This window comes from Heloderma suspectum, chromosome 14, assembly GCF_057233095.1.
Source record: "Heloderma suspectum isolate Gila_16-S chromosome 14, 16-S_ref, whole genome shotgun sequence".
Taxonomy (NCBI): Eukaryota; Metazoa; Chordata; class Lepidosauria; order Squamata; family Helodermatidae; genus Heloderma; species Heloderma suspectum.
The window spans coordinates 19,889,198-19,914,704 of record NC_139471.1 but is presented as its reverse complement, the minus strand read 5'-3'; the positions used below and the strand labels follow the sequence as shown (position 1 = coordinate 19,914,704).

Below are 25,507 nucleotides of genomic sequence, written 5' to 3'. Positions count from 1 at the left end.
AGGGGGGCCCACCGACAAGAGCCCCCTGGAGTTGCTTCTCATCTCCGCCCTTGCAACCTGCTTGCCCCACCTGTCTCTCGCTCTGGGCCAGACATGGGTGGTGGCGAGGAGGAGGAGCGGGAGATGCCGCGGCCTGCTTGCTGCCTGGCTCTCCGCCTGTCAAGCAAGCAAGTGGGGGCAACGAGGAGGAAGAGGAAGAGGGTCAAGAGCAGCGGGTGACCATGGCAGTGAGAAGGCAGACTCCCTGAGGGAGGGGGCCCACTGGCGGGGGAGTCTTGCGCAAAGGCCCTCCACACCCTGGATCCAGCACTGCGCGCACTCAGGGGCCCTCAAGTTGCCGCGCTTTGCATCCCAGCTTCTGCGCGGGTGGCGGCTGCATTCTGACGATCCGTTCCTGCACAGTGCATACAAAGGCAGGGCAGCCGCCTGATTCGGGGCCAGCTCCAGGTTTGAGGGGGTGCTGGGCAAAACGCCCTCCGCTGGGCTCCCCCATTATGTCGATGGGCCCCCTCAAGCGGCGGGGGCAGAAACACCAGCAACTGTCTGGGGGAGGGGGGGCGCTGCGAGCCACCATCGTAGCTTTCCACCATGCCTCTGTGCACCCGATGTAGTGTCACTCCAGAGCATTTTGGGACGTGGAAATGGAAGCGTGTAAACCGCGCGGCCCAGCTGTAATTGCTGGTAGGCCCCATGAGAGCCCGGGAGCTGCCCTAAGAGGTGAGCCGGTAAAGCCCAGCGTGAGCCAAGCAAATAAATCTCAGGTCAATTCATCATATATGCTTTCGGGGGAAATCCAATAGTTTGGATTCCTGGATCTGAGGTCGGGGTCGACGCTCCAACCTCAAAGCCAGAAATCCGAGCTCCCGGCCCTGCCCACTCGCAGCCGATGCAGAGAGAACGGTGCTGGGAGCCTCTTTGAGGTCAGAGAGGCAGCCCCAGAGCGGAGGAAAAGGGGGCGTGCTGGTGGGAGGGGAGGGGACTGGGGAGGCCAGGTTACGATGTATCCTTGGGTCTCCCCAGCCTCCTTCCCTCCTTCTCCGCCCTGCCCCAGCAAGGCAGGCGAAAAAGCCCGTCTAGCCAAAGCACAGAGCGAGAGGAACACAGAGGTGGAGATCGCCTCCGCCGCTCCTCCGCTTCTGCACTGGATGGCTGTAAGCCTCCAGTTAATTGACTCCACCCTTAGTCAATTAACTGACTGATTAGCAAGGGGCACGACCCCATGCATGTTTAGACAGGAAACAAAGTCCTACAACTCCCAGCATGCACCAGCCAGGGAGCTGTAGGTCTTTTTGCAGATGGAACAAGTATAGGGCTGCACCCTAAATCTTCACAGATTTGCAAATGGGGAAAAGGAACATGCTTTTGAAGCCAAACGCATGCTTTGTTTTCAGATGATGTATGCAAGCATCGTAGCAGGAAGCTTAGAAGATGCTGCATCGAAAAGTTTCGGAAAAACCTGTATAACGTAAACAAGCGCGCATTCGCTCACACACTCTGAGTTGCCTCTATTACACAGGAAGCAGCTATATAGCCAATCAAGCATTTCATTGATTAATCTAAATGATTGATTACACCTTACAGCCTTATATAATATAAATACATATGCATGAGCATTAAGGCACACAACTTGCCCTCAGGATTACCTGTAATGAGAGGACAAAAGAGCGTCCCTGTTTTGATCCGTGAGCTGCTGAGGGATATGCCATTACCTGCCGGGAGCCAGAGTGCAGGAGTTCAAAATGGGGGGAGGCAGAGGAGCTCCAGCCCTTCATCTCCTTTTAAGTGCTCCCTTTACCTTCTATTTTTAGAAGGTTCGGAGGGGGGGGGGCATAGTTTGGCTAAACCAGGGAGGTGGGTTCAAGGGCTGGGCTTGTGAATTTCGTTAATTAATTAATTAATTAATTAATTTCATTAATTTGAGCACTGGCAAAACAACCCCCCCGCAAGAAAAAATTGGAGCTCATGTTGGTAAATTAGCATCATCGCTCGCCATTGTGAGAGCAAGAGCTGCGCATGGATCTGGGTTGCCATGGCAACCCAGATCTTGTGGCGAACACATCAGGGCAGATGGGCCTGCTTGATGACAAGTAAAAGCCCGACTCGAGCAGGCCAAACACAGAGGCCTCGGCGCTGGCAAGGGACAGCTGTTGCTCTGGGGGATTTAAAATGTGGATTAGTTACCTGTTTGAATCATAGAATAATAGGGTTGGAAGGGGCCTATAAGACCATCGAGTCCAATCCCCAATTTGTTCCCCTAATTGAGGCCGCTGAACAGCACTTGCAAGGGTTCGATGCCCATTCCCCCAATGCCTTCTCTGGAGGTTTAATACAGCCTTCCCCAGCCTGTGTTGGGACTACAACTCCCAGCATGCCGGAGGGCACCAGGTTGAGGAAGGCTGGCATGAAGTGCCAATTCAAAACTGGGTTAGCAATTGGTCGCCCACACATGCACGTCAATGGAAGTTTCCCTCCTCGGCAGAATAGCATTTTGGGGAGGGTGGGGGGTGAGACTTACATCAGGACCACAGCATGGTGGGGAAAAGGTTTACCACCCTGTCCCCAGGTACCACGGTCTCGAATTTGATTTCTCCCCAACCACTCTCCTAATTTGCAGCTCCTGTCGTGATGAGAATGCAAAGACTGCCATACGCTTCTCTAAACCAAAACGTGCTAGAGAAATGCTGAAGCTGCAACTCAGACATTTTTTAAACCGACCCATCCACATGAGTTTTAGTTTGTTAATCTATAGGTTAAATTTACATGCATTTGCATAGGGGTAAAAAAAAATATTTCTGAAGCAAGGAGTGTACTTTAGTCTTTTGAGATGATGCAAACCTGTGCCATAGAACACATCATCAAAGAAGAGGCATTCCCTCTTTCCATAGAAGAAGAGGCATCATCATAGAAGAGGCATTCCCCCAGAGAGATTGGGGAATGCCTCTTTTACAACAACACCTCTTGCCACCTGCAGTTTTGAGAAGCACTTCTATGCTTGATATGCAGCAGCAACATTTGGAATACTGTGTACAGCTCGGTTGCTACATCTCAGAAAGGATACTGTAGAGTTGGGAAAGGTGCAGAAAAGGTCTCAGGAGTTGGGGGAAGCTGGAGAAACTCCCCTGTGAGGAAAGGTTGTAACCTTCGGGTCTTTTTAGTTTAGAAAAAAAAAGGCAAGTAAGGGGGAGGGGACAATTTGATAAGAGATTTATTCAATTATGCACGGCGTGGAAAAGTGAAGAAGGAGAAGTTTTCTCCCTCTACTAGAAATACTAGAACCTGGAGATCATCCCATGAAGCTGATTGGTGTGAAATTCAGGACAGATAAAAGGACCTCGTCTCATAGTTAAAACTGTGGAATTTGCTACCCCATGATGTAGTGATGTCTGTCAATTTGGATGGCTTTAAAAGGGGACTGGACAAATCCATGGAGGAGAAGGCTACTGGTCATGAGGACTACTGGTCTTGATGCCAGGATCATGGGCAATATGCCTATGTACACTAGTTGCTGGGGAACATGGGCGGGAGGTTGCTACTGCACTCCTGTCCTGCTTGTGAGTTTCCTATTAGGGCATCTGGTTGGCCACTGTAGAACAGTGGGACTAGATGGACCCCCCGTCTGATTCAGCCCGGCTTTTCCGATGTTCTTCTGTATTAAAAATAATAATTTCTTCATTTAAAACAATCTGCTGCTCAATTAAATCGTGCCACCTTTTTAGGCAATTCAAAGTTTATTAAAAGTTTTTTTTTTAATTTGATTAATCAAACTGATTAATCGATTAAATGTTGCAACTCGAACCATAATAACAACCACATGGCGGTAATTATTCTGGCTTAAATACTTCAGAAGAAAAGAGAAGGACACCTGAAACGAGATGCAAAACAAGAGAGTGTCACATTCACCATTGCTTCAAAGGAGCCAGTACCGAATTTGGAAGAAGGGCTGAATGTTTAACAAGGTTGTTACGGTGGGCGGAGAGGTGTTTGGAGCTCTTTGTTGAAATCCGATTTCTGCGCACGAAGATAGCCAGATAATTCAATGAAGAACATTCTGTGCTCAGTGCAAATGTGGTGTGTTTGTGTTTCGTTTTACAAAGGGGGACGATCGGAATAAACGATGCACGCGGAACGCTTTTTTTTTTTTTTTTGGCAATTTACGCTGTCCGTGTTGATCAATGAATGTGGGCTCTTGATGTAGAAACTGCTGCCGCTTTTGTTTGCATGGGTTTTTCGTCTGATACTTTGGCCAAGGATTGACGGTGCGTTCCCAGGGGTGACGGATCTTTTTGGAAAGGGGAGGGGAGATCTTTAACGTTCAAGGTCCATGTGTGCAACTGGTGCAATTCCACTTATTTATTTTTAGATTTGGGGTGGGTTGGGGGTTCCCTAGAAGCTAGCAGAGTGCCGCATGGTGAGACTTGTGCTACAAGACTGGTAGGGGTGTGACCGATGGAGCCAGGCCAGCATGAGTGGGCGTCAGCTGACTGGACAGCAGCCGCCCACTGTAAATTCTGCACCTTTAGGTTGCAACGCTATATATGCACTTGCCTGAGAATTCCGTGGGGCTTTACTCTCGAGCAGACATATAGGATTGCACTGCGGGTAACAATCGGATTGCACCCCGCCATTCCTTCTACACCCCAGCTCCTCCCACAAGCATTTTAGCTTAGGACGGATCATACCTCTGTTAGGATAGCTAGGAGAAACTCCACGGAGTAGGCAGTCAGCGCTTTTGACCGTCAGATGCTGGGGGACGAGATGGCCACTGTTCTGACCCAGCAGTGTTCTCGTCAGGTTCGTATAAAGCAGGAGCGGCCAACCTGCCAGCCCTGTCGATGTTGGGCTACAACTCCCATTATCCCCATTAGCTACGGAAGCTGGGGCTGATGGGAGCTGGAGCCCAACGACCTCTGGAGGAAGGCCACCCGTGGGTCAGAGAAATTCATGCTCTGCCTGGAGCACTTAACCATTGTAGCTAAGGGCGGCACCTCCCACCTGCTGAGGCCATGTGCTTCTGAACACCCACTGCTGTGGGGTAGCGGGGAGACAAACCACGAGGGTGGGCTGTGGCAGTGGTGCCTTACTTGTGGGCTTCCAGGAGGCTGGAGATTTGGTGGATCCGCCAGGGGGCTCTTGCGTGTTGATGTTCCCTATGTGCCGCCCGCAGAGCTGGGAGTGACGTGCTCCGATCGCCCCCCAGTGACTTTCACTGGAAGTCAAAGAGGAATTCAAAGCATTCAGAGAGCCACCCAGTGGTACGAGATGCGTGTCAGAACCACGACTGGATGGCAAAATGCCCTCTGGAGAGCCCCCGGGCAATGGGAAGCCACTGCCGGACATTTCCCACAATGCCCTCCACGTAGCGTTGCACTGTGGGCAATGGACACACGGCGGCTCACAGACCCAGAGGCCTGGCCCAGGGAAAGGCTGGGGCAGGCGCCAGATGCTGGTGGCGGCATCTGGCCAGCTGAACTTCCGTTGGCCAAAGGAATCCATAGCAGAGATGTCCCCCCTCCCTCACTGACTCCCCCCACCCCCGGCCCCGCAAGCCAGCAGGTTTGGCACTTGTGTGGCTTCTTTGCCGTCTCCCCGTCGAGGCCTTAATCCCAGTCCGGGTGGGAGAAGGTGATGTTGTAGAGGCTCGCCCACTTGCCAAAGACCCGCTTCTCCGTGATGAAGCGGTGGTGGTTGCCCTTGCGGCTCCGCTCGTTGTGGATGTACGTGGCGCACTCATCCGGGCTCTTCGGCTCGTAATAGTGGTAGGGCATCTTGTGGGGCTGAGGCTTCCTGCTGTTGGGGGGGGGAGGGCGGAAGGGCATCCAATGAGACAGACCGGGGCAAAACCCCTCTGCCGAGCCCACCGAGAAGGTTCGGAGCGCGGGGGACTTACGTGCAATAGTTCGGGGGGACCATGCCGTAAACGTGGACCCTGTCGCACAGCTCGACGGCGATCACCATCGTGAACCAGCCCGTGCTCAGCCACGACCGGGAGGTCACTCTGCGGAGCGGGGTGTGGGAGGAGAGGGAAACAAGGCCAGGAATTGTCAAAGGGAAGCAGAGGAGAAGGGAAGGCGGCTGCCCTGGGCACTCCGTCTTCCTGACAGATTCTGGGGCAGTGTACGCTGCTCAAGGGCAATAAAATAAAAGTGACATATTCCTTCATATAACAGAAAAACAGAGAGGCAACGAAACCGTAAGTTCGCAGGGAGAGGTAAGGAACCCAGTTTAACATGCCCGGAAAAATAAGAATGTTGTGAATATCTTAGAATCATAGAATCATAGAAGAGTAGGGTTGGAAGGGGCCTACAAGACCATCGAGTCCAACCCCCTGCTCAGTGTAGGAATCCAAGTCAGAGTATCCCTGACAGGTGGCTGTCCAGCCTTGTCCTGAATGCCTCCAGTGTGGGAGAGCCCACCTCCTTCCTAGGTAATTGGTTCCATTGTCATATTGCTCTAACAGTCAGGACATTTTTCCTGATGTTCAGCCGAAATCTGGCTTCCTGTCACTTGCGCCCATTATTCCATGTCCTGCACTCTGGGTCGATTGAGAAGAGATCCTGGCCTTCCTCGCTGTGACAGCCTTTCAAGTTATTAATCTTATACTGATTACCTTCATCATCTAGTAGCAGTAGTATATTCTCAAGCAGCCGCAGAGAACAAAGTCAGCTGCAGAGAACAAAATCAGATCACGTGGACATGACCTGTAGAGACATACCCCGCAAGCCAGCTGCCCAGAGCCCTGTTCTACTGCCCTGACGGCACCGCTGCCAATTCTCACTGCTACTTTGTCCCCGGTGTGTTCCTACATTCCACCTCTTCCAAAGGAGTTTGCCTGAATGTGGTCCACAATGGTGGTTATGGCATAGATGTGGGCTACCCCGGTAGGTGAAACAATAACTGCTTTTTATTTCTTGGTCTTTCTGGATACCCTTCTCAGTCTGGCATCCATCTCGGAACCATGCCCCAGAGCACGGTGCTCAGTGCCAGCTTTTCTGAAGAGGCGCTGTCTTGCCTTTTGACCACTGGGTGGCAACAACATACACATATCTCGCACTAGTCGCCATGTGAGATCCCACTTTACCGGAAGGTAACAAAGGCGTCTTAAAGACTAACAAACTGATGCGGAGAAGTTGCTTTCCCCTACTTGGCACCTTCCAGGCGGCGTTGGACTACAACTCCCATTGTCCCCAAACATGCTGGCTGGGGGTGTTGGGAGTTATACTCCAACGCCATCTGGAGGAGGTCACACATTCCCCACCCCGTGCTGGAGTCCTTTCTCTGGCTCTGTTTTCCCTTCTTCCTCACAGGAAGGCAACCCTCCTCCTTAGATCAGACACAGGTCACAGCAGGGGCTGTTGGGAAATGTAGTCCCAAGCCTCCATAGACCCATTGGACTAGTTTTCTCCACGGATTTTTTTTAAAGTAAGGAGGAGCATTCTGTCCTGTGAGCCTCCACTTTCCGTGGGGTGCAGCCCAGAATCTGGGCCCCAGATGAAGGTTTATCCAGCCTAGCCCTCCCAGTTAAGAACTAATCTGGAGTGCTTCCTTGGGAATAGGATTCTGGAGCATCGGTACCACATAGTGGCAGCCATTCCACCATGTTGCAGAGCAAAGGAGGAGAAGAGAACAGGGCTATTCCGTCACCTCTGCTGAGATACTAGCTGCCTTTGGCTCTTCCTCAACTGTTACCTAGATGGCAACCATTCCATCAGGCTGCAGCGCAAAGGAGGAGAAGAGAACAGGGCTATTCCGTCACCTCTGCTGAGATACCAGCTGCCTTTGGCTCTTCCTCAACTGTTACCTAGATGGCAACCATTTCATCAGGCTGCAGAGCAAAGGGGGAGAAGAGAACAGGGCTATTCCGTCACCTCTGCTGAGATACCAGCTGCCTTTGGCTCTTCCTCAACTGTCATCTAGATGGCAACCATTCCATCAGGCTGCAGAGCAAAGGAGAAGAGAACAGGGCTATTCCGTCACCTCTGCTGAGATACCAACTGCCTTTGGCTCTTCCTCAACTGTTAGCTAGATGGCAACCATTCCATCAGGCTGCAGAGCAAAGGAGGAGAAGAGAACAGGGCTATTCTGTCACCTCTGCTGAGATACCAGCTGCCTTTGGCTCTTCCTCAACTGTTACCTAGCTGGCAGCCTTTCCATCAGGCTACCTGAACTGTTTCCATCTCCGCTAGTCATCATAAGAACCTTAACTTTAAGAACTTGCACCTGAGCTTGCTTTTTTCCCCTCCTCCCTCCCAGTCCCTTTTTCTTTGTGAGTCATGTCACTTAGGGTGCAACCCTGATGGCAGAGACTGTTTTACTGCTGATCTTTGTAAGCTGCTCTGGGAACCTTTTCTGGCTAAACAGCAGGGTAAAAATGCTTTAAATAAATAATATCTTGAGGAAGACATCCCTCGGGCCCTCATAATCTTTGTCTCTGAAAGCAAAGAGCAGAGCCTCTACTGTTGATCCTAAATGGCAGGGGGTAATGGGAAAAAGCACTCCCTTAAGTGTTCCCGGTCTGGCCCATTAAGCCCTTTAAAGATCACAATCAGCACCTCAAATTGCTCTCTGGAGCTTATCCTTTCCTTACATTAACGTGCAGTTGAGAGCATCTGCGTACTCTCTTCCAAACACCCACGAGCTGTCTGAGGTGAGACATGTGGCAACCATGAAGAGGGCCTTCCCAGTGGCAGCACCCCATTTATGGAACTCCAAACTCCCTCCCTAGGGGAAGCCCTGCCTGGCACCTGCTTTGTTATCTTTTCAATGCCTGAACAGACTTTTTGTTCGTTTGCATGTTCTCCCAGGGCTTTGAAGATTTTGAAGGCGCTGGGTTTGTGCTCATTTTCAACCACCGCTTTTCAATGCCGATTTTTATAGTGCTATTATTCTTATTCTGTTTTATTGTACTGATTGGTGGGGGGGGGGGCATTCTATTTTGTTTGCAAACCACCCTGGGAAATATTTGGGCTGAAGGTGTTATATAAAAATGTTGCAAACAAACCTCCTTCTTAGCGTCTAAAACAGGCATGGGCAACACACGGGCGTTGGCTCCAAAAATGTATTTTTTTTAACCCCCCAAAGGCACTTTTAATTCAATGTGAGCTTTCTAGTGCATCATAGCTGCACCTTCCATGGTGCAGCCCACTAGGGTGGGGAAATGGCCCCTGGACCCTCCGAAGTTGCCCAGCTGGAGCTTTCAAACCACCGTCAAAGCCTAGTCCCAATGTACTAACTGGTAGCTAGGAGTTCAAGAAATATTAAGAAAAAGATGCAGGCAATCTATCTTCCCCCTCCCTGTCCCGTCCATCCCACCCCCACGACCCCAGCAGCCAGGAGGTTGGAGGGACACCTATGAACAAGTTTACCTGTCCTTCCCCGTCTCCATTTTGAACAGGTCATCAAACTGTTTCATGCGGCTGGGGGAAGCTACGTAGGCCGACATGTTGGGGAAAGACAGGCTGACGTGCTGGATGACCTTGATCAGGACTTTTTGCATCCTGACAGGCGGCCCCCAGAAAATGAAGATGGTCTCTGGAGTCTTGTTGACGAACTCCTGTGGTCTCTTCAGGACCCGGAAGATGCTCGAATGTGCCACCACCCGGAAGGTGGTCTTGTTACCCACGTCAGCCGCATAGCCCGTCGTGGGAGCGTCGTTCATGCGTATTGTGCATTCTGAGCGGTCGATAATGGCCCCCAGTTTGCTCCCGAGCAGGTGGCTGGAACTGGTGACAATCACACATTGGCTGCAGTGGCGGTCCAAACTCTAGGAAAGAAATGGGACGAGAGGGAACACTAAGCTTCTGTGTTTGGCCTCGAATTCATACATCCAGCAAAATCAGGTGGTACAGTCTTTCCTGTACTGTGGCACTTCAGACTGCAGGAGGGGCAATCAGTTTTGCATGCTCCCCTGTGTTGAAAAAAGCAAAAGAAAAATCCCTTGCACTTAGAAAACTAGCATATCAGGCTATATAACCTTTCCTGTTGATATGCAATTTTCTGCATGCGGGGACATTTGTTTGTTTGGATTTTCATGGGGGAGCATTTAAAAGATGGAATTCCCCCATCCAAAGTGATACAGTCAGCAACCTCCTCTGTTGTGTCCCTGTTATCTGGTCCTACCACCTTTCATGTGTTGGAGAAGGATGGTCTGACGGGGGAAGGCTGCTTTACAAGTGTAGGCTCCCAACACTGTTTAGAGCCCTGTGCAATCTCTCCTGTGGCAGTGCTCCATTCCTTCTCCACCAGCCTGCTCACTCACCTTCATGTAATTTCTTGTCGCCAGTGGCGACCAAGCTAATGTTTACAATACAAGGCTGCCTCACCTAGAGTTCCTTCCACTTGGCTTATACAATATGCCGGAGGGAAGGGACTTCTGTGTGTTGTGGATGGTTACATTAACTTTATTATGCCTGCAAGAATATCGCCCCTGCCCCCTAACACTGGTTAATCTGCAAGACAAGTGTGACTGAAAGTTCGACAGCTCCCCATACCTTGTTTCCAGAGACAGGAAGGTATCCATTTTTCACCCCCCACTTCTTGAGGCTGGAAGGCAGGTATGGTTTAGCTCTCAAGGTGCTGTAATGGAAGATCTCATTCCGGTTGTTAGAGTTGTAAATGATTAGCAGCATGACCAGACCAAATAGGACCACAAGGACAACAGCATGCGGGCTCTGCAGGCCAAAAAAGAGAGAACAAGTAGACAAAAGGACCAGAGAGGGATGGAAAGAGCCTGATGCTTGCAGATTTGCCCTCCAAGACGGCTGCTATTTATACAGCTTCTCTCTGGTATGGCAGTGATGTGTGTGAAGAGGATCTTGGGATGGTAGCCATTCACAAGCTCAGCATGAGCGAGCAGCGTGATGTTGCTGCAAAAAAAGGCGAATGCAGTTTTAGGCTGCGTTAATAGAACAATGGTTTCCAAGTCACAGGAACCAATACTTCTAGTTTATTCTGCACTAATGAGACCTCGTCTGGAGTACTGTGTCTAGTTCTGGCTCTTGTACCTCAAGAAGGATATAGACAAACTGGAACAGGTTTATAGGATGGTCAGGGGTATAGAAAACAAATCCTATGAGGAAAGGTGCAAGGTACTAGGTATGTTTAGCCTGGAGAGGAGAAGACTGAGCAGAGTGGGACAGGGGTAAAGATGTGTCCTTTCCTGTCCAGGGGGTTAGGACTAGATCTAATGGGCTTAAGTTAAAGGAGGCTAGATTTTGGTTGCACCTTAGGAGAACACTATGGGAGGCAAGAAGGTCTGGACTAGATGGCCTGTGCAAGGCCCCTTCCAACTCCATGACTCTCTGGTATTGGTGTGTACATGTGAAAGACACAGTAATGCAGTTTCAGCTGCACTTTTATCATTTTTTTAATTGATCAACAGCCAGGCAGGAAGGTGGATTTACCCTGGCATTCCTGCATTTTTTCTGTCACTGATGAACAGGTGAGTTCTATTTTTTCCTTCCCTGCACATGCATGCACACCATGGATTTTAAGGTCTCTCTCCGAGTCTAGAAATTGTCACGGTTGGAGAAAACCATATCCGTTTGACCAACGCTCGCAAAAGTCACTCCTCTGTCCGTCGGGCCTGCCACATAGGAACAGGAACGTAGGAACTGTTGTCCTTTGTATGCGCTACCAAGGGGGGAAATTCCTCTCGGTTATCATTCCCCAGCGTCTTAGCGACTTACCCCAGGATGTTATAGCAGAACTTCTGTGTGACGATTGATCCATGGTTAGTTACAGATTAGCCCTGTTTGCTATGGCTGCAGCCATTTTGGGAAGAATTTCCCTTATTTTATTTTCCACTTTTATTGTGATGGCCTAAACAGAGGAAGCTGATTTATGGACAAAGTCAAACTCTAGCAGCATTTCAGGCAGGGTCTTTCCCAGTTCCCCCAGCTCCCACTGGGGATGCTGGGAACTGAACCTGGGACCTTGTGCATATAAAGCCATTGTTCTATCGCTAAGCTATAGCCCCTTCCTAAAAGGCCCCTTCGACAGAGGGTGTTTCTGTTTCCATCTCTTCAAAAGGGATCTTATGCAGCGCATGCTGGCACTTGTGAGCAAAGTAATCCTTTGATTTGTTAAAAGAAATTAATGGGGCAGCCATGAAGCCACCAGACTTCACCCTGCCCCAACGGTTATCACTTTCCCTGGAGAACAGAATTTTCTAATCCAACTCTTTATGCAATTTTCCCCTTGTCCCTGATCCGCACCCCCCAGAAAACAGGGGTGTAATTCTAACTCAAGTACAAGGTCATGCCCACCCTCCATGCACGCACACAGATGATATGAGTCTAAACCACTTGTTCTCATCCACAGACTGCATATCAGGTCACCAAACATATAATAGGCGTCGCATATTATCAAGGAATTACCTACTTGTACAATGCGTGGGTGGAAGTGTTCTAGCCTGTGAAGGCTAGAAAAAATCACTCGTTTTACAGATGGGGTTAGACTTGTGGAAATTAATGTTCTAACCATGCGATCCTACGCATGTTTGCTCAGAAGTAAGTTCCGAGGTGTTCAATGGGGCTTGTGTCCTACGTAAGATTGCAGCTTAAATATTTCTATTATTTTCTGTGCACCTAACCCAAGTAAGGGTGCAACCCTGTGCATGTTTAGACAGAAAAAAGTCCTAGAACTCCCAGCATTCCTCAGCCAGCCATTCTCATTTGAGTGTATTTCTGCATGGCTGGCTGGGGAATTCTAGTTCAGGAATGCTGGGAGTTGTAGTCTTTTTTCTGTCTAAACATGCATAGGATTGCACCCTAAAAGGCGCAATACTGAGACCCCCACGATAATAGTCACTAGGGAGCCTGGGCCTACCTTCTAAAATAACTGTCCTGTGGGAAGGAAGGAAGGAAGGAAGGAAGGAAGGAAGGAAGGAAGGAAAAGCGAGGAGCACAGGAGCAGGGGAAGGCAACATCAGATGGCCCTGCTGCAGTTTGCACCGCCCCGTCCCCCCAGAGCCAAATGGCATCATTTTGGCTCCTGCAGGATCCGTTGCATTTCATAAAAATTGTAAGCCACTTTTTCTAGTCGAAAAGCGGGATAGAAATGGACTAAATAATGCATGAGTAAATAACGAGGCAAAGTGTTCCCGCCTGCCCACCCCCCTGAATTCCACCCTTGCCCCCCAAAATGGCTCAAGTGTTAAGAATTTAATCACCCCCCGCCTGCATTCTTATCTGACTCTGTTTATGCAGACGATTTATCCCTCTAGCACAGCTCCTGAGAGGGAAAGAGGTGTGTTGGGGGTGGCGGACGGCGGGGCGGCGGGGAGAGAAATCACCTTCCAGGATGTAAGCTCGCGGGGCCAAGAGGCCCAAAGCCTTCGGCATGTTCCCCACGGGGGTGCTCTGCCCTGCCCTGAGTCGCCCCCAGCGCCACACAGGATCCGCAGCGCCCATGGCATGATGGACCCAGTCGACCCGTCGACTTCCTCTCCTTTGCACCAGCAGCAGAAGCAGCGTCAGAGGAGTTCCTGCTGCGTTTTACGCTACGGCTACCCGGAAATCTCGTTCTGTTTTGCCGGGCTTTGCTCCCGCTGGCCAGAACCGCTCTTGGCTCACACCTGTTTGGGGTAACTATCCCTTGAAGAAAGCTCAGCGATCACGTAGCTAGACTTCTGACGGCGTTTTCAGTTCAAAAGCGGCTCTTTAGGGGGCAACTATGTCTCAGATAGACACACACGCCGAGGCAGGGGTGGGCTGTCGAGAGACTCCATCTCCCATCAGCCCCAGCCAACATGGCCAGCAGTCGGGGGTGATGGAAGTTGGAGTGCTGCATCAACAAGTTCCTCCTACTTGCTGCCCAGACCAAACTAGGCCCAACAACACCTCCATGACGGTAAAACTATACAGGACCCTTTGGCAAATTTTATAGGACCAGATAATTATTTCGTCCCAGTCACAGAGGGCAACCAGTCATCTTTCTATTTCTGTATGTATCTGTAGCCTCAGTCTCCAACTATAAGTTAGGCTCTTGTGATATAGGAGCACCTCCAAACTGTGAACCTGATCCTTCAGAGCGCATGTAATCCTGTCCAGAACAAAGCTGAAGACCATTTCCCTGAGCTGATGAACCATCTACTTACACAGCACCTCTGTCTTGTCAGGATTAAGCTTCCATTACAACCTACCATTAAGCCGGGATGGCATTTTGCTCTTTTGAGCGCATCGCGGAAGAGCCGAGGATTGCCAGATCACGTCCAGTGCCAGTGTTGGGCACATAAAAATATCTAAAGTCCTCCTCCAGCTGCCTCTTCCGAGGGAAGCTCGGAAGGCGGCAACAAGGGAGAGGGCCTTCTTGGTGGTGGCCCCCCAATTCTGGAATGATCTCCCCAATGAGGCCCACCTGGCGCCAACATTGTTATCTTCGTGGCACCAGGTCAAGGACCTTTCTCTTCTCCCAGGCATTTGGCAGCATATGATGAGTTTTCATTGATCCTGGATTTGTCTTACGGTTATGGCTGACTGCTTGAGATTGCTTGGTTGAAGTTGTTTTAGATATACGTTGTCTTGTGTATATTGTGTGTGTGTGTTTTTATGTAAACGGGTTTTAACCTCTGTATGCTGTATTTTTAATGTTTTTCATCTTTGTAAACCGCCCAGAGAGCTTTAGCTATTGGGTGGCATAGAAATACTGATGACAACGACGACGACGACGACGACAACGATGATAATCTCATCCCCATAAGAACATAAGGATCAGACCAAGGTCCATTTAGTCCAGCATTCTGTTCCCACAGTGGCCAACCGGCTGCCCACGGGAAACCCACAAGCAGGACACGAGTGCAACAGCACCCTCCTGCCCATGTTCCCCAGCATACTACCTCTGAGACTGGAGGTAGCATACAGTCATCAGAACTAGTAGTCACTGATAGCCTTTTCCTCCAGGAATTGGTCTAACTCCCTTTTAAAGCCATCCAAATGGGTGGCCATCACTACCCCTATTTAAATCCCCTATTAAAAGTGGCAGGTAGGAGAGTGTCTCTTACTTGCCATTCTTAGCAAGGCATCTAAGTGTGTGCAGGAATTTTACAGGGACAACGGGGGTCCAGACATCATCATCTTCCATTTGTAAGCCGCCCGTGTTTTCCCACCGTTTCTTCTGTCTTTTTTTGTACCTGAAAATTCTCTGCATAGGAGGAAAAGACAGAATTGGTGCACAATACATTTTGATTGCACCCTCAGTTCCACCAGCGTTCCTCCGTGACACCTCTTCCAAAGCTGATCAGGGCTTCCTCCCAGTCGGAAGATAAGTAATGGAAAGAAAACGTCCCTGAAAAAACAGCCTGGCCAATGCCACCCACCTTCTACAGCCTGGTGCCCTCCAGATGTTTTGGACTAGGCCACTGGCCACACTGACTGGGGATGGTGGGATTTGCAGCCCAACACATCTGAAGGTCACACTGTTTTGCAACAATGTGCAGCTCCAGGAGAGGGTGAGGTATGTTCTAGGGCAGAGATGAGTAGACAACAGGCTTGGCAGGTTCACTTTGTATTTTAGAGGAGCTCCAAGATCCACCAACTGGGTGCAAAAGACACACAATTAGAAGGAAAGGACAGGATGTTTCTAAGGACATTCTGAGCCTAGGAATTGGTTTCAGTCCCAGAACTGAGCTCACAGTCCTTTTACACAAAACGTCTCCTCCTGGTTACGCCAAGTCTCTTGGGCTTTCCGAGCCCAATTTAAAGTGCTTTTTGACTTTAGAGCCTTAAAGGGTTCGGGATCAAATTACGTAAAGGACCGCCTTCACCCACATCAGCCTACTCACACTTTACGATCACCAAGAGAGGCCCTTCTCACATGCCCACCCATGAGAGCACTTAGGTAGGTTACCACACGTGAGAGGGCCTTCTCTGCAGTGGCCCCAACCTCTGGAATAAGTTACCATTGGGGGTCTGCCATGTTCCATCATTGCAGGCTTTTAAGAAGGACTTAAAAACATATTGTTTTATTCCGGCTTTCTCCTGATATGATTGCTGTTGTTGTGGTTTTTGTTACTGTTTTATTGCTGGTTTTGTTGTTGGGATTTATTGCTTTTTTATTGTGTTCTTACTTAGTATCATATTGGTTTTATGTGCTTCATTGCTGTACACCACTTTGGGAGGGCCTTGGGAGAGCTTCTGTCCTGAGAGGCACCCAAGAAATATTATTGATTGATTGATAGAGATATAAATAAATGTCAGCAGATTATTTCCTTCCTGTTTGCAAATGCACTTTTACAATCAGGTGCGTTAGCATAAGTCCACACTTGCACAAATGCACATTTGTGCAGATCCTCCCTCAAAGTAAAAAACAAAGAAACTGGTACTCAAGTCTACAAAATCTATGTGATTCGGAAAAAGCTGGTCTGCTGTGGAATGTACAGATCAGATTCACAGAAATCTGAACTCATTTGAATTGGTTGCAGATTTCTCCTAAGATGCGATGCATATGATGCATGACTCTTCCTTGCTTCCCGCCCCCGCTTCCCGGGAACTGGGGGTCGATTTCTACCTCATTGCTACAGAGCAATGAGGTGCTTTCCAGAATTTTTTGGACAACATCTCCAATAATCCCTGTCCATTGGCCATGCTGGCTGGGGCCTGTGGGAGTTGTAGTCTAAAACATCTGGAAGGTACCGGCTTGCCTGTCCCTGCTGCAGAAGATATATCTATGGAGGAATTCTTTTTTTGGCTTTTATGAAACTGATGCCACCAACAGCTAAGACTCTGCTTGCTATTTTGAAAGATCTACTCTGCTCCGTTAATCCTCTTGACAGGTGCCACGGCTGATGATATGATGAGCATCAAATATTGCCGGATGTCTTAGCAGACTACAGCTTCCTTCTCATCCTACACATATAATCTTTTTCTTTACAAGCAAAAGATGTGGGCCAAATATCTGCCTTGTTTAAAATTGGTTTACCAGGGGCCAGTTAAGCATTGCTTTGGAAGGCAGGTTGGTTTGTGTCAGGGCAGAAACAAATCCCACTATGCGTCATTGATTTACTCCCAGATGAGAGTGCATCGCTAGGCACTTAAAAGATTTGAGGCCCAGGTCCACAGGCCACAAATTGGCATAAAATCTGCATGTGCTAATTTATATCTATTTCCAACTTTGGAAATAATTGCTAGGATTTATTTAAATTTCACAGGAAGCAAAGCCAGGCAAGTAATTTCTCATCCAGATCATCTTAAATAAAATAAGTGTTCAATTAATTCGCACCATGACCCAAATCATCCCATACCAATGGAAACAGTATTTTTTCTAAGCGTAATTTCCATGCAGAAAAAGATTACGGGGTGTGAGGTATTGAGGCATGTGGAAAAGTAAGTATTAATCCTTCCTTCCTCAGTTACAATTGCCCTTGAAAACTGCCCCCTGCACTGGCAATTAAGAGAGCCAGTGTGGTGTAGTGGTGAGAGTACTGGACTCTCTTAAGCTGGGAGATCTGGGTTCTAGTCCCCAGTCGCTCATGAAAGCTCACTGGGTGACTTTGGGCCAGCCACAGACTCTTAGCCCAACTACTTCACAGGGTTGTTGTTGTTGTGAGGATAAAATGGAGAGGAGGATGTAAGCCTCCTTGGGTTCCTTGCAAGAGGAAAAAGGGCAGAATATAAATGCAATAAATAAATAAGCAAGCAAGCAAGCTGAGAAAAAAAACTTCCATTGACAACAGTGGAAACGAAGGGGTCTGTGGAATGGTTCCAGGGCCCTGGGAAATAGGTTCGGAGCTAGGCCTCCACTGAACAAGGCCTCTGTCATGCAGGCTTTGGTTCCTGCTCAGAACAAGTTGGGGGATTCATGCATAGCTTAGCTTGCGACTTCGTTTTGAACCTTAAGTGCGTTATACTTGCCTTGCACAAGTTAATTATTGAGTGCTGTGACCCTGAGAGAAAATGTGGCTTCGTAAATCATGAAACTACTAGATGGAAAGAGAGAGAAAACATTGGAGGGCAGGGCTGAGGGCGCCGAAAGCATAACAGCCTTACTTGTGCCTACAACCGTTGCTCAAATTCACAAATGCGCTTGTGGTTCTCTGGATTTAATGCACAGTCTTGGACTGCACATTAAATCCAGAGAAACATAAGTGCATTTGTGAATTAAATCTCTGGATTTAATGCACAGTCTTGGACATTAATTCCAGAGAAACATAAGTGCATTTGTGAATTAAATCTCTGGATTTAATGCACAGTCTTGGACTGCACATTAAATCCAGAGAAACATAAGTGCATTTGTGAATTAAATCTCTGGATTTAATGCACAGTCTTGGACTGCACATTAAATCCAGAGAAACATAAGTCATTTGTGAATTAAATCTCTGGATTTAATGCACAGTCTTGGACATTAAATCCAGAGAAACATAAGTGCATTTGTGAATTTGAACAATGACTGTGCACATAACTCAGGGGCGGGCAACCTTTGTGCCCCTGAGGGCTGCATGCAGCAATGGGCAGTGGATCAAGGCAGCCAAAGGCAGCAGTGGACATTGCCAGCGCAGTCTCCCCTTGTGCTCCCCCTCCCTCCCCTTGTCACATGCCCCTCCCCTTGTCAAATACACACAAGCATACACATGTACAGCCTTTCCCCACACACACATACATGCTCACACACACACACACACACACACACACAGTGTACCCCCTACTCACTCTCAAACACACACATGCCCTTTCCCCAGATACGTACAACACACACATGCACACACATCTCAGCACATGAAGTTGGGGAAATTTGAAGTTCCCTCCCTGTGCACTGAGCTGCCATTGTGCCCAGCTGATTGGCACTGGGAACAGCTGAGGAACATGGATCAGCTCACGCCTTGGTTTTTCCCAGGACCGATCAGCTGGTGGAGGTGGGGTGGAATGGACAATTTAAATGGGGCACATGGCACGTGGGGGGAAAACCCAAGGGGGGAGGCATCCGCAAAACAAACCAATGAGAATTGATCATGCTCAGTAGCTATGGAATGCTGACTGTGGGAGGGGAAAAAATGGAGGAGTGGAACTGTGCATTCTGAAGGGGGACATAACCGGCTGGAACCTTGAACAGGAGCAGTCCCTGTTGCAACATTTTATTGCAGATCCCACTACTCCAGTCTCCATTTATATGTTTGTATGATGAGGTTAGCCACTTCAGAGCATTTTGTTGAGAGTCCCACTTGTAAATAAAGAAAGTAAACAGATGTTGGTTGTGTACCCACCTAGACATCTGTTAAGGTGTTCAGTAGAAGCCAGGTTCTGAACAAGCTCGAAGGGGATACCTTAGGCTTGCTGGGTTCCCTGGGACACACTACAGGAACTGGACCACTATTCCCAAAGCGTGCTCACGATGTGCGATTAATGTGCATGCACAACGCACCTTCGATGTGCATACAGAACGCACCATCAATGCACATGTGCCAATCATATGGGCAGGAAGTTGCGTTTTCTTCATTCACTCGCCACAAAAGCTTGAAACCAGGAACCGACATGGGGGAAGGGGAGGAGAGCTCACCCTTCGCTGGTTCTTACCTTGTGGTTTTTCATTTCGCTGTCCCGGCTTTAGGTTGGAGCCTTGATCAGCGTAACGTGTGCACCTGTATAGAAGTCAAAAGGACAGGGTTACCTTTGCAGTGCGGCTGGACCCTCCAAATTAGTTTAACCTTCCTATTTTACATCCCCATCCCAAACCTCAGGGAAGAAGCCAGACAACCCGAGAGAAGCCAAGCAACTAAAAGGATCAGACGATCTGAGAGCGCATTGTGTTATATGCCATATAAGATCCCATATCTTATACATGCTAATATACAACTCATTCTCCGAGGGTGGATCTTTATGGAGGCAAAACAACACCATTCACACACAAGAGGAAAGTATCAACAGGTTTGGGGGAATCCAAAGGTTTTCAGAATTACAAATAAACCTAGCCAGGAGATGGGGGGTGGGGGACAGACTCCCAGAACAGCCCAATGAACACTGAGCGTGCTGACTGGCTGTTGCCGAGAGGGGATGGTAGAAAACCACAGGGAGGGGTAATGCAATGGAGTATCCTGAAAAAGGGCCTGGCCGCCTGGCCAGAACCCTAAACAGGAGCGCTCTGTGCTGCAACATTTTGTTGCATATCAGTCTCTAATTGCAGCAGTCTAGGATGCCTCAGAGGAAGAAAGAGGAAAGAGAAAAAGAAGGGACTTTTTAATAGCATGGGTGAGCAGACTTCAGGCTTGTGGGATCTGTTTTGTTTTTGTTTTTTACTAGAACCCCTGAGATCCACCAACTTACACTTAGAATTAAAGAATTCTGAGTCCAGGAATTAAATAACTCGTTTATTTATTCATTCATTCTGAAGGCCAGAAATGAATGTATCTCACAGCCCTTCCACACAAAAATCCACTCATGCTTTCTTCATTTCAGCAGTACAATTTAAAGTGGGAAGGGAGTCATTTTGTTGTTGCTATCGCTTATTTTATTTATTTATTTAGATATACACGTAAGATATTGAAAGCCCGAAGCAGTTCACATTGAAATACAACATAACAATAGAACAGCCCAGATAAAATAATAAATAATTAAAGCCCTAAAAATCATTTAAAAACGTTACAACACGATAACAATTTTGTTATAAGGTAGTAACAGGAGTCCATCACAGGTCAGGAAACTTTGTGTGAACAGGTGTGTTTTCAAGAGGCGTTTAAACCTTGCCACTGTTTCTGCCTCTTAAACTACATGTGGGAGAGTGTTCCAAAGGGCGGTGCCACCACCGAGAAGGCCCACTTACATACCGCCACCTGGAGACATTCTGTTGGCTCTGGAATGACTAGTAAGGCCTCCTCAGAAGTTCTTGGGGGATGATCGGATATATCTAAGGCAAGATGGTCAGCTAGGCATCCTGGCCCCATATTATTTAGGGCTTTGCATACCAACAGCAAAACCTTGAACATGGCTTGGTAGCTAAAAGGCAGCCAGTGAAGTTCTTTTAATATAGGTGTAATATGTGTCTGTCTAGACATTAAACAGTTGGGAGTCAGAAATCCTTGCTGATCTACATTAAATCCTGCAGAGATCTACCAGTACATCCAGGGGCTTCTTCACACTGAGCTTTTATCCTGCAGTTGAGATTGCTCCTTCATGGAAATTTGCAGGCTCTTTACATGACGCTGTGATCCTCCAAGGAGACTCCTGCACTAAATGCCTTTTGTTCTGTTTTTAAACAGATCGCACACAATGAGCTACCAAATTACCCCGTTGTGTTCCGCTTGAGTTCCCTCCGTGAAAAGAGGAAAAGTGGCAAGGAGAGGATCAATGAAAGATAATGGGAGACTCAGATGTGGGGAGAAGGAGGGGGAAAGGAAGCGGGTGAAAAAGGGAGTCATTGAGATCCTGCATTTAAAACGGAAGCAGAAAGCCCCGTTTTAAATGCAGGGTTTTAGGCTGGTGTAGAGATGCCCCAGATCTACCTTCTGCCCAGCCCTTTCTTATAGAACAAATAGCTCCAGGTCACCCAAGCAAGTGAGCCAAGCTATGGACTGCAAGGGTGAGTAGAGACGAGACAGACTCCCACAGCCTTGTTTCGGCCTCTCGATGACTGCAAGAATCCACCGATCACCCGTACATGTGAAGGAACTGTTACAGATCAACCGCCACAGAGAAAACACAATACGTCAAGCCCGTAAGTTTGTTATAGGTTTACTGCAGCAGTTCTTACCACGAGATAACCTCTACGTATTGTTTTATCGTCTTCGGATGTTCTTGTATTTATGGGTACAAATGTACACGGAAATGAAAATGACATTAAAAATGGTCGAAGTCCACTGTGCTGTAAGTCGACAGATCAGATAAGGAATGAAGTAATGTGCAGGGCTGTTTCTCTTTGTTGGGATATATATGCACAGCCAGGGACCCACATCTTGCAGGGAGCGCCTCACCTTTTATTGTCCCCCACGCCGCCTCTGACCACCCCCTTAGCCCCAGCTTCAAAAGCCGATGTGACGGGAGGCCAGAACTGTGGCAGTGAGAGGGAAGGCCTTAACATCAGCAGGCACAGCGCTGTGAATGATTTTTCCTCTTGAAGGCCATTACTCCTGAGTGGCCTTCACACACCTCTTCCACAGTGGGTCTTTGGCTCAGCTGATTATTTTTTCTGTTTTATTGCTCCTGTTCTTCTGGGGGGGGCTGTTTTATTTGTGTTATGTTTTTCAGACGAGCTCCGAGTGCTGGAAGATGACTAAAGAGCTATGCTAATAAAAGAAAAGAAATAAACCCTAAGAAGGGAGAGCAGCAAGGCTGGCCCTCTCATGAGAGCCAGCGCGGTGTAGTGGCGAGAGTGTTGGACTGGGAGTCGGGAGATCCGGGTTCTAGTCCCCACTCGGCCATGGAAGCTCACTGGGTGACTTTGGGCCAGTCACAGACTCTCAGCCCAACCTACTTCACAGGGTTGCTGTTGTGAGGATAAAATGGAGAGGAAGAGGGTTATGTGCGCCACCTTGGGTTCCTCAAAGAGGAAAAAAGGCGGGATAGAAATGTAATAAATAAATAAAATAAATGAGGCAGGGTGAATCCCCCTCCTCAGGTAGTGGTGTGTGTAGGGGTGAGCATCAAATCACGTTCTCCCCCTGCTATCCAGGAGTGCCTCCCATTGCGCACTATAGTGGGTGCTCTGGAGAGCCCCACCAGCTGCTCTCCCACTGTGGCATTTGCTGCAGTGGGAGAGCAGGGCTGGCGAGGATCTCTGGAGCACCCACCCACCCTCTAGCTCACTCTGACAATCTCTGAGGGAGCCAGAGGGTGGGCTTTCTGGAGAGCCGTGTTGGCCAGAGAAAGAGGCCAGCATGGCTCCTCAGAGAACCGGCCAGGCCCAAATGGCTAGCTCTGAGGGGGTCCTTCCTCAGAGTCAGGCATTGTGGGAAGGGTGTACTATCTGCGAACTCCTGGGAAAGATCCTCTCAGAGCAGTCACTTGGGCCTGGCTGGCTGGCTGAACAGCCACACCAAACTCTTTGTCCAACAGGGTGGGAAGGGTATACTGCAGGCAATCGCCTGGGACATCCCTCCCACAATGCCTGGCTCTAAGGAAGGACCCCCACAGAGCCAGCCATTTGGACCTGGCCAGTTCTCTGAAGAGCCTCTTTCTCTGGCCAACATGGCTCTTCAGAGAGCCCACCGTCCAGCTCACTCAGAGATTCTCAGAGTGAATGGTGGGCTTTGGTGCATGTATGCTCTCTCCCCTCAAGCAGGGGGAGAGCTTGTGCCAGCAGTAGAGAGAAGGGCCCTTGAAGTTGGTGAAAGCTGCTTTGAGCTGCAGAGGAAGGATGGCCATGCGTCCTATTTTACAGAGGACACTCCTCTATGTGAAGGGCAGAGGACTAGCCTCCATTTAAAGGTGTCCTCTATTTGAATGGCTGTCCAGTCTGTGTCTAGTTTAAGGATAAAGAATCCAAAGAAAGTAAAGCGGCCGGCACCTTGAATTTGTCCATCCACAGTTAGCACATCGGGGCAGCAGACTAAGCAGCAGGTTCACTGCTCACCTGCGGGGTGGGGTGGGGATCTTCACGACAACTGAATGAGAAGCATTATCCGGATTTTCATGGAATCGGCTTTGGTCTGTCAGGGACACACGAACCAAGAACAGCCAGGTGTACCATACCTCCAAAATCCGGTTTTCACGGGCTACACAGCACTCGAAAGGACCATACTTTTGGGTTGGTTAGGGGGTGTAGAACTGAATGTCATCAACCAGGCAGGGGCCGCTCAACCAATGAGAGAGGCTTGTTTCCCAGGCTGCCCACACCTACTACATTATTATGAATGGAAGGCAACTAATTCACAATTCTTTAGAAACAACCCAATTATCCAGTACAGCATCTGAAGGCTCCCAATGAGAGCAGCCCACTGCCCAAATTTCACCCCATTGCAGCAAACTGTCACAGAGTTACTGCTCCTACCAATTTTTCCCAATGTGCATACTTTTGCCTGAAGAAGCCAAAATCCCTGATTCTTGAGTGGAGCATCTGAAGGCTCACCTTGACAGTATCCCACCCCCCAATTTTGCCCCATTCCAGCAAACTATCATGGAATTATAGCTTCCATACACACCCCTTTCTCCTTCTCCAGGCACTTTTTCCCTGCTCATGATGACAGGCTCCCTTGATCCTGAGACCTCGCCAGATTGCCACTCCAATAAAGCTCTTATGCATCAAAGAAGCGACTTTACACTTTAAGCAATTTAATACAACATCAGAGAAGTGAGTTAACACAACAACAGGGAAGATAAGTAACACAAACATCAGAAAAGTGCATAATCACTGAGGCTAATTACTTCCACTGGAGAAATGGGAGTGCAGGGAGATTCTGAAGGCTCGACAGAGCCCTCTAGGGCTTTGATGTGCTGGACCTGGAAAGGCAAGTGAGCTTCTTTAGTTACTTAGGTTATGGAGGGTGCAGCCAGGTGAAAGACACACCCCTAGGAACACCCCAATTATACTGAATTTAATGTGGAGGGATGGGCACACAGCAGCTGAACCACAGGGGAGCCAAATTAAAGAAAAACAACAGAGTAACAGTACTCTGCAAAAATGCGGCTTCCCCACAGGTAAACTCCAAGGTGGCTACAGAGGGGCCACAACGTCATGTGTCCCTAATGACTTTAAGCCACAGTAGCATCGGAGAAAACCTCTCATGCAGATGGGTCCCCAATCACAGTCTTCATCATTATGGTGAGATGCACCGTATTTCTATTTCAATTATAGGCATTCTTTCTAAATTTGCATCTATATGTATAAATTAGAACATGCCAATTTTATGCAGCCCGCTTTTTCGGGGTGAGGCATATGTGGACACCCTAAAGAGCATCCATATTTTGATCTGCCATGTTGGGGGGGGGGTATGCATTTGTCCCCATATCTGAAGTGCTACGCTTGATGAAAGAGTTTAGCATCCCCCGTCACAATTCAGGAATGGCTGGTTTTGGGGCAAGGGGCCCTAGAAACCATCTTCCAGAACAGTCCCCCTTATGCAGTTTTGGTCAAGGTTATTTTAAAAACACTGTTGAAAAACACATATGGCAAAGAGATTAACTCGATGCCCACAAACCATCGAGAAATCCACTCAAACAGATACCCGATTGCAGATGTTAATCTCATCAATGTTTAACTTACACTGGTCGGCCCAGTATCTCTAAAGGGATTTAAAGCACTCCTGGAAGCGTAATCTTGTTAAAAAGCTATACCTGGCAGCCTGAAAGGGCAGGGCTCCTAAACTGGATTTTATTATTCTGTGTACAGGGAGTATCATTTATTATTAGGCCAAAGTTCCAACGCAAAGATGGATGGAAACGCTGTTTCCAGTTCAGCAGCACCCTCGGAACAGGACTTTGGGGCAGAAGTCAAGGCCCCACATTTTGAAGTAAGAGAAATAATACACATTACCATAAAAAGACAGGGGGCGTAAGTACAGTTTGAAGAGGGGCTCCCTATAAGAGGTCCAGAGTAAAAAAGGCAAGCTCCATGTTAGGCATAATTAGGAAAGGCGCCAAGAATAAAAGTG

At 48.5% G+C, this 25,507-nt stretch overlaps 1 protein-coding gene across 5 annotated transcripts in view; it reads right to left on the bottom strand.

Annotated features, from left to right (window-relative positions):
* Nucleotides 1–25,507, bottom strand: part of ST6GALNAC6 (ST6 N-acetylgalactosaminide alpha-2,6-sialyltransferase 6) — a 40,684-nt gene that overhangs the window by 3,377 nt on the left and 11,800 nt on the right. Inside the window, exons 2-8 of one of the 5 annotated variants that reach the window (XR_014785907.1) lie at nucleotides 19,503–19,567; nucleotides 10,488–10,667; nucleotides 9,363–9,760; nucleotides 5,888–5,995; nucleotides 5,651–5,787; nucleotides 5,082–5,206; nucleotides 3,697–3,862 (exon numbers count right to left, since the gene is read on the bottom strand). Coding sequence is in view for 2 of the 5 variants with exons in the window: in XM_084821033.1 (XP_084677159.1) it covers nucleotides 5,598–5,784; nucleotides 5,888–5,995; nucleotides 9,363–9,760; nucleotides 10,488–10,667; nucleotides 13,292–13,414 (996 nt within the window). In the remaining 3 variants the exon portion in view is untranslated. Of the gene's footprint in view, nucleotides 1–3,696; nucleotides 3,863–5,081; nucleotides 5,207–5,551; nucleotides 5,788–5,887; nucleotides 5,996–9,362; nucleotides 9,761–10,487; nucleotides 10,668–13,291; nucleotides 13,622–19,502; nucleotides 19,568–25,507 lie in introns of those variants that run through there. The other 4 variants (XR_014785905.1, XR_014785906.1, XM_084821034.1 and 1 more) reach the window with 4 other exon arrangements.